At 46.1% G+C, this 13,421-nt stretch overlaps 1 protein-coding gene across 1 annotated transcript in view; it reads left to right on the forward strand.

Moving 5' to 3' along the window:
• The first annotated feature begins 1,307 nt into the window (after positions 1-1,307).
• The window catches only part of SBSPON (somatomedin B and thrombospondin type 1 domain containing), a 28,650-nt gene continuing 16,536 nt past the window's right edge, over positions 1,308-13,421 (forward strand). Inside the window, exon 1 of the mRNA XM_084619130.1 lies at positions 1,308-2,620. Within this exon, the coding sequence (XP_084475256.1) occupies positions 2,389-2,620 (232 nt within the window). The 5' untranslated portion in view covers positions 1,308-2,388. The remainder of the gene's footprint in view (positions 2,621-13,421) is intronic.

Below are 13,421 nucleotides of genomic sequence, written 5' to 3' on the forward strand. Positions count from 1 at the left end.
TTTCAGGCTTCTCTTGTTTTTCCCCAGACGGGTATAGATCTAATTCTGTATTTAGCCTTAAAAATTTCCATTGAGATTAATCTGTCTTTTAATCATACCTTTTTAATTTTATTTCAACCCTACATCAGGCACAGAAATCTGTAACTAATGCAGATAACTTTTAAAGTTCCATTTATACAGGTTATTCCACCTTGGAATAAAAAGCTTTGCTGATGCTCTTCCTTTCAAGTGAAATCATAGGAATAATATTAAACTAAAGGAAAAACCCAAGGAAGGGGGCAATCCTGACCTCACCCTGATATTTTGGAAATGCAGCCCCTGGTTGGGCATCATTCTCCTCTTGCCTACCCAATCTCCATTGAAAGTAAACTATTAACTCACACCACTCTATTGACTTGCACCACTTTTACACTGGTCAAGCTTTTTTGACTTTATAGAAGTTACTTCTCATTTTGACTGGTTTAACTGAGCAGAATCAGGCCTCCTGAATTTAAGTAACATTTTAACTATAAAAGTGGTGATGAAAATCAACTGGGAGAAATTTAAAGTTCAGACTAACATTCAGTTGGTACAAGTCGCTTAAGTGTTGGAGCATATATGGTAGATAATAGGGCTCTGAAGTGATTAAAAAAATTAATCACGATTAATCACGCAATAAAAAAAATTAATCGTGATTAATCATGTGATTAATTGCACTGTTAAACAATAATAGAATACATTTTATTTAAATGTTTTTGGATGTTTTCTACATTGCCAAATATATTGATTTCAATTACAACACAGAATACAAAGTGTACAGTGCTCACTTTATATTTATTTTTGATTACAAGTATTTGCACTGTAAAAAACCAAAATAAATAGTATTTTTTAATTCACCTAATACACGTACTGTAGTGCAATCTCTTTATCATCCAAGTTGAACTTACAAATGTAGAATTTTGTACCCAAAAAAACTGCATTCAAAAATAAAACAATGTAAAACTTTAGAGCCTGCAAGTCCACTCAGTCCTACTTCTTGTTCAGCCAATCGCTCAGACAAAGAAGTTTGGTTACATTTTCAGGAGATAATGCTGCCCGCTTCTTGTTTAGAATGTCAACAATTACAATTTCTTTTGTTTTTCCCCCAGTAACCTCCTTTTATTTTATTTATTTATTTATTTATTTATTTGTTTATAAATAAATACTCCTTAGCCTGTTAATTGTGCCCTGTCCTCAGAAATTTTCTTAAGACAACAAACCATTGACTCCTCCACAGGCAATTTCCATTTGCCAGATCTACAAAAACAAACAAATAACTACATGGAGACAATGTTTTAGACAAGAGCAACTTTTCACAGCGGAGTTACACCTCCTGGAAAGTATGGCATTTATGAACAGAAAGCCTCACAAGCTCACGGTGGTACAAAGGGCTCCAACTAACACTTTACTGGGCTGCCATGCCAGTGCAGGAAGAGTTTGCCAGTGGTGGCTATGGGAGCAGTGTGAGGCCCTCTGTCCGTTTGGGTCCAAATCCTGAGGGCGTTTCTCATTCTCCACTCAGTCAGGCTTCTAATGAATCGGAGAGCTCTGCCTGTAAGGACTTCAGGAGCTGTCCTCCAATGTAACTCACTCTCTAGCTTGCAATCTTGAACCAGGTTGGGGCCCAGCGCTTACTTTGTGTGTTGGGCCTCAAGCAATTGTTTTATTTTCCTAACTGTCTGGCAAACCCGCCGGTGCTGGGATTATGAACTGCCAGGTCTAGGGACTCAGCCCTGGCAAGAATTCATCACTGCCAGGGCCACTTCAGGAGCATTTGGGGCGGTCCCTGAGGAAAGCTGGTCAGCCAGACCTGGGGGGCTGCAATGGCTCCTGCCTGGTTGACAGAAGGAACAGGGAAGCGGCGCCAGCAGCCTTGTCTCTCTGGCCGGCAGCCAGTCACATTCCTTGCTGTGCCCTAGGAGCATGGAGCCAGCCCGGGATGACAGCGCGAGCCCCCACCCGCCCCGCATTCCTCAGGGCAGGCCAGGGGGTGCTGCCCGCGCGGGCTGCAGGGAGACGCAGCGCGAGCCCCAGAGGTCCCGCCGGGGCGGTGGTGGGGAAGCTGCGGGTCACTGACGAGCTCCCGGGCATGTCCCCAGCGCCCCGGGCCCTGCCCTGCTCCCGCGCGCGCTCCCTGCCCGCCGTCTGACCCTCCCGCGCTGGGCTTGGCGGATCCCGTCCCCGAGGCGCGTCTCGGCGGAGCCTTTAGGGCCACCCGGCGACCTGGCGATGACTCAGTGCGGCCCGCCGGGCTGGGGGAGCCGCGCCGGGATGCTGCAGCCGGCGGCCTAGTGCGGGAGGCGGTCGCTAGGGCCCGCCGCTCAGCCGGGCGAAGCAGCTGGAGCGTCTGAATCTGCTGAGGGCGAAGCAATGAGCGCGAGGGCCCTGGCGAGTGTCCTTTGGATGGTGCTGCTGGCGCCGTGGAGACTCTGGCACCGGGCTGATGCGGGCTGCTCCGAAGAGAGAAGATGCTGCCCTGGCCGGGACCCAAGCTGCGCCAGCACCGGCTGGAGGATGGACAGAGTCTATGGGACCTGTTTCTGTGATGAAGCCTGCAGGCTCACTGGGGACTGCTGCTATGATTACTCGCAGGCATGCCCAGGTAGGTCAGTCAGCACCCAACCCCGGCATAGGGCAGGCAAGTGCAGGCAGCTGGGGTTTGATAGCTATCAGCTATTCATGCTCCCAATGCTGCTCAGTACAATAACTGTACCCCTTCTACCTGCATTTCCTTCCAAGTGAGTAGCAGTAGAGTAAGCCCGTTTTCTTCCCATTCTTACAGGGTGCGAGTCACAATAGAATAAAGAATGCAAAGAAGTGACTCAAAGTGACCAGTTATTTCTTACGGTGCAGGGGTGCAGCTCAGAGAAACAAACTTCCATTCCTTTGCAAAGTTTAGTCCAGGAGAGGTACTGCATTGGCGTTATTGTTTATGATGATGTAAAGATAGTATAAAAATGATGGAAGGATAATAAGAACATTTTTTGTTGCATCTTGGTGGCTTATGCACTTGAAGTTCCACCTGATTTTTTGTTTGTTTGTTGCTTGTTTGTATTAGGGAATGGGCGTAAGATGATGTGAACGAGGCTCTGACTTTTCCTTAGAATGCAAAACACGGTGGGGCAAATTCAGCATTGGTGTCACTCACCCTCAATCTGTGAAGTGACAGGGATGGATTTGGCCCAGTGTGAACATAGCAGCTAGGAGTTGCATTAAGCAGAAAAGTGAGACTGAAGAATCTTTTCACCTATCCCTCCACACAGCATTGGATGTGTATTCCGATTCTGGTTCAACAGTAGTTGCTGTGCCTGGAATTTGCCTGCCCACTTTTATGTACCCCATAAAATGCTATGGATCTTATTTTTAAGCCATAGTCTAAATTCTCTCCTGCTGTAAAGGAGTTACAATGAGGATGTAGGACCACAAAGCTAATGGAGTCACCCCAGAGATAAATTTGCTCCAATATGTTTTGTTGGGCTGACTGGTGATGCTGTCTAGCTTAGTTACTTATAGAGCTCACATCACCTAGTATCTGAGTGCCTTACAATAATGTTTAATGTATTTATCCTCCCAACACCATTGTGAGGAAGGGCAGTGTTATTATCTCCATTTTATGGCTGGGAAACTGAGGCACAGAGAGTAAGTGATTTGCCTAAGGCCTCGCAGGAAGTCTGTGGTAGAGCAGGAACTTGAACCCAGGTCACCTAAGTCCTAGGCTTGTGCCCTAATCACCAAACCAGCCTTTCTTTACTCCGAAACCTACCAGAGAAGAAACAGTCGCAAGAAGGTATAACACAGAATGCATCAACTGCAGTTTTAAAAGATGGTATAATTACATGTAATGTCAGGCTGGAAAAACAGTGGGTGGAACATCAACAAATCGACGTCTGTGGTCATTGCACTTGCTCAAGAAAACAAATTGAGCTGTTTATGCACAACTTCGACAGGAGCAATCATGTAAAGACACTGAATCAACATTAAAAGAGTTAAAATCCGGTTAAAAACTTCCATGAGGCCCAAAAAGAGAAATGAGCTGATTCTAGCTATGTGATTTCTCCATGTATGTATGACCTCTTGGGCAATATATGTTTAAAATTCAGGTATACTTTGAAAAGGGACTCAGTAAAAATAGCATTGTGGGGTTCCATGTTTAAGGTGCTCATTAAGATTTAGTCTTGGATTAAGCCGGTATTTTTAACTCACATATCACCAGTTACATACAAAGTGTCTGCATTTGGAACTTAAGTTTATAGTTCTGTTGATGATGCACGAACCAGAATGGAATCCAGCTCACTCTACCATAGCTGTACAGGCTCTGCAGAGCTAGCAAAAACAGAAAATAGTAAACTTCTACTTTTGTCCCTCAAACTGCTGGGACTCAAGGAAGAGATCTGTTGGATAACAATGTGCCATTTTTCTAAAGTCACTTTTCATACTATGATTGCACTGCAGTGATGCATTATTTGAAGCTCATGGAGAGAACATGGGTGGAGAGCAGTAACAGACCATATACAGAGAGGAAAGAAGCAACTAGCACATGAAAAAAAGGAACTGGAAATTTGGTTGCAAATTCTGTTGCTCTTGTAGGTGGCTGTTACTCAAGAGGATCTAGTAACTGCTACTTTCTATCTATAGGCCAATTACATAAATTACAGAATTTATAAAGCCTTAGCTTTATATGAGGAAGGGAACCCTTTTGTGTCCATAGATGTGAAGTTGGAGGTTCTGCCACATCCATGTCCTCCCCTTCCATAAACCCCACAGGGCAGCATGATGGGAGAGGAAGCATTGGGGAAATACACATTGTCCATCTCCTCCTGCCTCTCCCCCATCACAAGGAAACTCACCAAAAAGCATGCATTCACTTTTTGTGGTGTCCCTCTGTGCAACAGCACCCTCTCTTTTAATGAAACAGTAGAGTCCATACTAGCAGAAAACTGGGACAAAGGGAGGCCAGGCAGGGATCTTGGGGGATTCAGCAGTTATGGGGTGAAGCCCCTGTTCATTTTAAGAAGAGGAACAGGGGCCAGACCCCACCTCCTTGATGGAATGAGTTGGAGGAATCCCCTCCTCTAGAATGCCTAACATGAGGGATTTCCCACAGGTAGGCGCAGTCTGGCCATAAGCTAAAAGACCTGGAACTGAAGAGACCAAAATGGGAGAATGTAGCTTAATCTTCACAAAGTTAAAGAGAACCTCTGAAAAGCTTCCATGGAAATAGTTTGAAGACATTATGAGCTACTGTTTGAGGGCTTCAGAGGGAGAGACTTGCTAGGAACGTAATATAGGATGACCCTGTTTACTGAAAGCATCCCTGGAAACTAGTAGAGGAACACAATATACTTGGAGTACAAGTGTCTGTAAAGTGCTGGAGAGAGAAGAAAGATGAAGATGGCTAACAAAAATTGGCTGTGAGCTAACAAAAGGCCCTGATCTTGAGAGATGCTGTTTGCCTGCAACTCCCAATTAACTCAGGAGCCAGGCATGCAGAAGCATCGACAAGTCTCATTTGAAGAGGGCAGATAACTACAAACTCAGGCCAGAAAGTGCAACTATAAAACAAATTTAATTGAGCTCATCTTTTCAATAAAAAGAAAAGGAGGACTTGTGGCACCTTAGAGACTAACCAATTTATTTGAACATAAGCTTTCGTGAGCTACCGCTCACTTCATCGGTGCCACAAGTACTCCTTTTCTTTTTGCGAATACAGACTAACAGGGCTGCTACTCTGAAACCCATCTTTTCAATGTGAATGCTCAGAAATACTCTACAACTCCAACAAACACTGTACTGTGTTTTACTTTTCAAAAATCCAAATATTATTTCAGTAGAAGTTTGTATCATCCTCAACAGTCTAGGGCTAGGAAGACATTACATTTTGCAAATCAATAAACTTATCTGTACTTGATTAGTTACGCATGCATGTGTGCACACACACATTTAGAAACACTGAGATATATGCACAAGAAACAGCGTCAGCAAGATGGTTCTGAGTAGTTCAGAAGTTTTGAAACCACCCAAAATGGCATTAAAATCAAGAAAATAGATTGAAATATCGCGAGCATCCCTTTGTATGGATGCGCAAAGGTTGAAAGCAAAGAACCTGAAGTTAGAATGCTTTCAGGAGAGGAATGGGGTAGAGGTAATTTGGGGGAATTCCTATCATGTATAGCACTTTTGTCATCCCACCCAACATCTATGTTTTAAGCTATAGCATTTTTGTCATTCCATCCCTGTCAGCACTGCAAATTTCTGATTCTACTGGACAAAGTACTTTGGGAATTACAGAAATAGTTAAAATGCCCACCATCTTCGAATCTGCGTAATTAACAATATATTAAGACGTACAAAAGCACTGCCCTGAAATAACAGTAAAGGTGAGTGAGAAACCAGCAAAAGAAAGGCCATTCTAAAGCTGCCAAGTCAAGTGTTAAGGTCTGTTGTACCTAGACATTGTATCACGCCTGGTACTCTATAAAGAGCTGCTCTGGTATGGTGTGGGCTGCAAAACCTATGTACAGGGATTTTTAAATTAATTTCCAGATGTAAGCAGTGTCAGGATGAGCTCCACCCTGACATCTGGTGGTGAGGTGTGGCAAGTTGTGGAAAAGAACTTCAGGGGCCGATCTCATTTGCATAGGCACACCCACCACGCCTAGAATGAGACCATAGCTGCCCAAATGGTCACTTTGGCTGCTGTGGGATCCCCAGTGTCTCTGTTATTGGGGCAGGAAGAATAAATTGTTATTACCCTGATTATGGGAACTGTGCTTGGAACTGTACGTGGCCTTTTGTTATGATGGAGGGATTCACCATCAACTAAGTAGCACTCGCTAGGCAAGGGTCATGGGTTCCAAAACTGTGTGAATGGAGAGAGGCTGGGGACAAGTATTAATACTTGGTGGCATGGGCCCCTTGGTGAGGGCCTTATGTGCTAATTGCACTTCCTCCTCTCTCCACTGTGGAATATCAGAGCTAATTTTGATTTCATTAGAAGTCTAGTTATAGGCTGCTGAGCTCACTTTGGGCTGACAGTGCACCAGCACTGGGGCTCCCCTACTACAAGCTGAATTCACCTAAGAGCTGAAATCACTGAGTGTTGTGTTAAGCAGTGGGGGAGCCTGAAGATATATTGTGGAGCAGTTTGCAGGACGGCTGGTGAAGCAGTTCGACGCAGAGCAGTGTGTGGATGGCAGGAGCTGCTTGTGGGCCGTGGAGCTGAGCGAAGGAGTTCGTGGGGCGGCTGGTGGAGCGGAGTGCAGCTGAGCGAAGGATGTTTGTGGGGTGGCTGGCGGAGCGGAGTGCAGCTGAGCGAAGGAGTTTGTGGGGCGGCTGGCGGAGCGGAGCGCCGCTATGGAGCTATGGGGCGGTCAGCTTCAGATCATGTAAGGTGCCTCTTACCCCCGTCCCATTTCCACGCAGGTTGGGAGGTAAAGCTCTGCAGATAAACTTTCGAACTCTGGGGCTGCCCTGACCAGGGACAGAGACTTTTGGGGCATTGGACTTTTGGGACTTTGGGTGATTTGGGGTTGCTGGACTCAAGAACCAAAGGGAAAAGGGCATGCCCCAATTTGCCTGGGGTGGGTTTTTTTTTGCTCATGGGTTGTGTTATGAATCCTGTTGGTGGTGTTTCCCCAACATAATGCCACATTGTTTCTCTCTGTTATTAAAAGGCTTTTGCTACACTCAGACTATGTGCTTGTGAGAGGGGAAGTATTGCCTCTTGGAGGCGCCCAGCGGGAGTGGTATATATTTGTCCCAGGTCACTGGGTGGGGGCTCGAGCCGGTTTGCATTGTGTTATTGGAATGGAACCCCTAGATATTGAACCCGGCCCTTGTTGCTGCCAACTCTGACGGGCAGAAGGGTTACACATACAGTGTTAACAATGCTGAAAGGATGTTTGGTTGAGAAGCAGCACTTTACACAGAGCTGTGCACTGGGGCAGCAGAGTGTTCACCAGGATTTGGGCACAGTGTCAACCAGACCCCTGTCAGGGACACACAAAAGTAGTTAAGGCTGGTTGAGGGAGGGGTGGGGCCAGGGCACCCTCATAAAGCACATCTCCTGGGTAGCCTCCTCCACTAGCAAGTTAAAATTACCCTAGTCTGGTGGATGGCAGCCCATGGAACCCCAGGAGAATCAGGTGGTTACTGGAGAGCACAAAAGGCAACATCTGGGCCTTGTGGAAGACAGATAGACAGATGGACACAATGAAGAGACTAATACATTTCACTCTCCACCTCCCCCAGTTCTCCCCATTTTCTGTTACTTAAAGAATCGTTGAGACCCTGAAATACTTCTGTGAATGAACATCTTGATTCTCTGTCTGCATTAGCAATGATAACTAATAGATTTAGGTCAGAGCTCATGCGTTGCAAGATGTTTTCTAAATAAGCTTTATAACTTTCTTCAGCAAAGGAGCACAGAAGGGAGTAAATACTGTCTGGGATTTTGATAGCCATTAATGACCTCATAAATGTTATTAATGAGCTTTTTACGATGACAACATAGAACAGCAATGGAGACTAAAGTGGGAGTAAGGTCTGCACTTGTGACTATATAGTGCTATATGAAAAGAGGTGCTGGACAAGATTAATATAAATTAAGCTGTAAATCTTCCCCGTGTCTCAACATGATCCAGAACATGTGGTGTACACTGTGTACATGTGGTGTACACTGAAGGGAAAATGTAGATGGATGGGGGGAAAATTAATTTAACCACTATTGGAATAAGGGCTACATTTCAAAATAATTCAAAGTGAATCTGAGGCACAGTGCCCAATAACTGTAACATGATTTATATTTTGTTCCTTAAACACCATATTGAAAAGCTATCTGTAAAGGATTAGAAAAAGAAAAGCAAAATATGATTAATATCTGAAAATGACATGCAGACAAAATTAAAACTTTACACAAACTTAAGAGATTTCCAAATCAGTAATAAACTATAATGATAATATGCTCACCATTATGTTTTATAATAGTTACTGAGCTGGAATTCCAGTTACACAACACTGAATACTATTTTATTGAGAAAATAACAGCACCAGAAAACTTGACATTGATATTTGATGATGTTTTGGGAGGAAACATGATCTAGTGGATAGGTCGCAAGACCCCAGTGGAGTTAAAAGACCTGGGTTCTAATTCCAGTTGCACCAATGGCCCAAGGTGACCTTGGGCAAGGCACTTCACTTCTCTGTGCCTCTGTTTCCCTGCCTACCTTTTGTCCACCTTTTTATTTGGACTGTAAGATCACTGGGGCAGAGACTGTTTCTCGCTATGTGTTTGTACTTAGCACAACAGGGCCCTGATCTCAGATGGGACCAGAAGATGCTATCATAATACCAACATATACATGTAAAAGAACATTTTAAAAAATTGGCTGTGAGTGAAGTCTAGATGTAGGTTGTAAGGAAACTGAGATGTTAATGGCTCTGGAACTGTCACTACAGAATGATTAGAAAAAAGGAAAAATAGCTCCTATGTGGTACCATAGTATAAGTTTTGCAATTTTTAATGAAAGGGCTAAATTCTAACCTTGGATGTATGTATGCAGTTCCCATAGGACTTGGTGCTTTGATGTGAAATGAATACTAATTGCATTAAAAAAAATCCCAGAGAAAGAAAATTAATACTGAAGATGGGTCTGATCCTAAGCCCAGGGAAGTCAACGGGAATCTTTCCATTGACTTCCATGGGCTTTGGATCAGGTTGTGTGAGGAAAAAATTACAGTATCCTGTATCCTAAATACAGAAAATATTGTAAGGGCAATAACGATTCTAACAGACAGATATTCTTTTGTACTTAGTACATTCCATTCCCTTTTCATATACAGGTGTAGAGAGTCTTACCCCGTGGCCTGTGCATGACCCCATGGACAAACTCTCTGCTTGTCACGTATGCCTTATAGGCTTTTTGTACTGCATTCATTTGCCTAGGAAAAAAAAAGATTGATGCCTAACGTTAAAGCAATTAAGATTCTGTTAAACACCTACTACACAGGACATGACATTTTGAGCTATGTTTCAGAGTAGCAGCCGTGTTAGTCTGTATCTGCAAAAAGAACTGGAGTACTTGTGGCACCTTAGAGACTAACAAATTTATTAGAGCATAAGCTTTCGTGGGCTACAGCCCACTTCATCGGATGCATAGAATGGAACATATAGTAAGAAGATATATACATACATACAGAGAAGGTGGAAGTTGCCATACAAACTGTAAGAGGCTAATTAATTAAGGTGAGCTATTATCAGCAGGAGAAAAAAACTTTTGTAGTGATAATCAAGGTGGCCCATTTAGACAGTTGACAAGAAGGTGTGAGGATACTTAACATAGGGAAATAGATTCAATATATGTAATGACCCAGCCACTCCCAGTCTCTATTCAAACCCAAGTTAATGGTATCTAGTTTGCATATTAATTCAAGCTCAGCAGTTTCTCATTGGAGTCTGTTTTTGAAGCTTTTCTATTGCAAAATTGTCACCCTTAAATCTTTTACTGAGTGGCCAGAGAGGTTGAAGTGTTCTCCTACTGGTTTTTGAATGTTATGATTCCTGATGTCAGATTTGTGTCCATTTATTCTTTTGAGTAGAGACTGTTTGGTTTGGCCAAAGTACATGGCAGAGGGGCATTGCTGGCACATGACGGCATATATCCAGTGGTGAGCTGCCAAAATCTTAACAACCGGTTCCCTATAAAAAGTTCTGATTTAAGGGATGTGCCTCCGTCCTGCCCCCTCCCACCGCCCCCCAGGCTCCATCGTGCCCCCCCAGGCTCTGTCCTCCCCCCCTGCCCCCCCAGGCTCCCTCCTGCCCCCCCATCTCTCTAGGCTCTGTCCTGCCCCCTCCCGCCCCCTCAGGCTTTGTCGTGCCCCCCGGCCCTCCCCAGGCCCATTCTCCATCCCAGGTGCCTGCTGGTGGTGCAGGCGTCCTGCAGCCCTTGCATCAGTGGGGTCGCTCCTGGCATGTGGGGTGGCAGCTCCCTGCAGGGAAAGGCTGCCGTCTGCCCGACTCCCCACCGCGGGATGTGAGCGTCCCCGAGTGATGGAGGCCTGACAGCCCCACAGTGCAGGAGCGGGAGAGAGTTGGGGGGGAGCCTCACCCCAGCACGCCCAAGGCAGCCCCCAGCCATGGCACCAGCCGGCGCCCCCCGACTCCTGGGGCAGAGGAGGCTGCTGCTGCCAGGGGCCTGGCTCCCTGGCCCTACGCAGCGCCCAGTCACATGGTGCCTGATCTCCCTGCCCAGCGGGGCCAGTCACGCTTCCTGGGCCAGGCAGGAAGCAGCATGGAGCTCGGCTGCGGCTGCTGAGCGAGGCGGCATCGGATCGGCCTCTGTGCGCAGGGCCCCAAAGCGGCTGCCCGGATGGCTGCGCAGCGCAGGTACCAGCCACAGCACGGCGCCTGCCCCGAGACAGGATGTGGGGCCCTGCAGCCCTTCCATAGCCCCACGCCCTGCAAACGGCACTGCTCCATGCACCCCCCTCTAGCACTGAGCCCCTTCTCCAAAAGCCCCCTTCTATAACACTGAGCCCTACACCATGCACCCTCCCTAGCGCCGTGAGTTGGGGCCCCTTTGGCCTGGGGGGCTGCACCAGCCGAGCCCCAGCGTGGCTGGGACTTTCTGGGGTGGCGACTGCCTACCCAACCCCCCCATTCCCCGTCTCTTGACCGCCCCCTCAGAACCTCCGCCCACTCCAGCTGCTCCCTGCCCCTTATCCAACCCCTCCTCCCAGCCCTGGCCTGGCCCCCTTACAATGCTGCTCAAAGCGGCAGGAGCTGCAGAGCTGCCCAGGAGCGGTCCAGAGCGCTGGCGTCCACGGCGCGGCATGCTGAGGCTCTGCGAGAGGAGGGAAGGTGGGGGAGGGGATGGGGGAGCCTCCCCGGCCGGGAGCTCAGGGAGCCTTAACAACCGGTTCTAAAACTGCTTCTAAATTTAACAAGCGGTTCTCGGAAACCGGTGCGAATTGTCTCCTGCTCACCACTGCATATGATCACATTGGTAGATGTGCAGGTGAACAAGCCCCTGATGGCGTGGCTAATGTGATTAGGTCCTATAATGGTGTCACTTGAATAAATATGTGGACAGAGTTGGCATTGGGCTTTGTTGCAAGGATAGGTTCCTGGGTTAGTGTTTTTGTTGTGTGGTGTGTGGTTGCTGGAGAGTATTTGCTTCAGGTTGGGGGACTGTCTGTAAGCGAGGACTGGTCTGTCTCCCACGATCTGTGAGAGTGAGGGATCATTTTTCAGAAGATGCTCTAAATCTTTGATGATGTGCTGGAGAGGTTTTAGTTAGGGACTGAAGGTGATGGCTAATGGCATTCTGTTATTTTCTTTCTTGGGCCTGTCCTACAGTAGGTGACTTCTGAGTACTCTTCTGGCTCTGCCAATATGTTTTTTCACTTCAGCAGGTGGGTATTGTAGTTTTAAGAATGCTTGATAGAGATCTTGTAGGTGTTTGTCTCTGTCTGAGGGATTGGAGCAAATGTGGTTGTATCTTAGAGGTTGGCTGTAGACAATGGATCGTGTGGTGTGTCCTGGATGGAAGCTGGAGGCATGTAGGTAAGTATAGGTCAGTAGGTTTCCAGTATAGGATGGTGTTTATGTGACCATCGCTTATTAGCACAATAGTGTCCAGGAAATGGACCGCTTGTATGGATTGGTCTAGGCTGAGGTTGATGGTGGGACACAAGCGGTCCATTTCCTGGACACTATCTATCTTGAAAAATAATCCCTCACTCTCACAGATCTTGGGAGACAGACCAGTCCTCGCTTACAGACAGCCCCCCAACCTGAAGCAAATACTCTCCAGCAATCACACACCACACAACAAAAACACTAACCAAGGAACCTATCCTTGCAACAAAGCCCAATGCCAACTCTGTCCACATATTTATTCAAGTGACACCATTGTAGGACCTTCTGATAATAGCTCATCTTAATTAATTAGCCTCTTACAGTTTGTATGGCAACTTCCACCTTCTCTGTATGTGTGTATATATCTTCTTACTATATGTTCCATTCTATGCATCCGATGAAGTGGGCTGTAGCCCACAAAAGCTTATGCTCTAATAAATTTGTTAGTCTCTAAGGTGCCACAAGTACTCCCGTTCTTTTTGAGCTATGTGTTATTATTTCTGGAGTAACATCAGTGTGCAAACTGCACTACATAAGCATTCAGCAATAATAACATTATTATATTTGTATTGCAGTAGTGCCTAGCAGCCCCAGTCATGGATCAGGACTCCATTGTGCTAGGTGCTGTACAAACACAGATCTGTATCAACAGAACAAAAAGACAGACCCCGGCCACAAAGAGCTTACAAGATGATGATGTGGTTCCTGTCCCAAGGAGTTGACAATATGGTCCAGAAAGATAGGCCAGATAGTATATCAGGCATAG

The sequence above is a fragment of the Lepidochelys olivacea genome (genome assembly GCF_965140295.1).
Source record: "Lepidochelys olivacea isolate rLepOli2 genome assembly, chromosome: 2".
In the NCBI taxonomy this organism is placed as follows: Eukaryota; Metazoa; Chordata; order Testudines; family Cheloniidae; genus Lepidochelys; species Lepidochelys olivacea.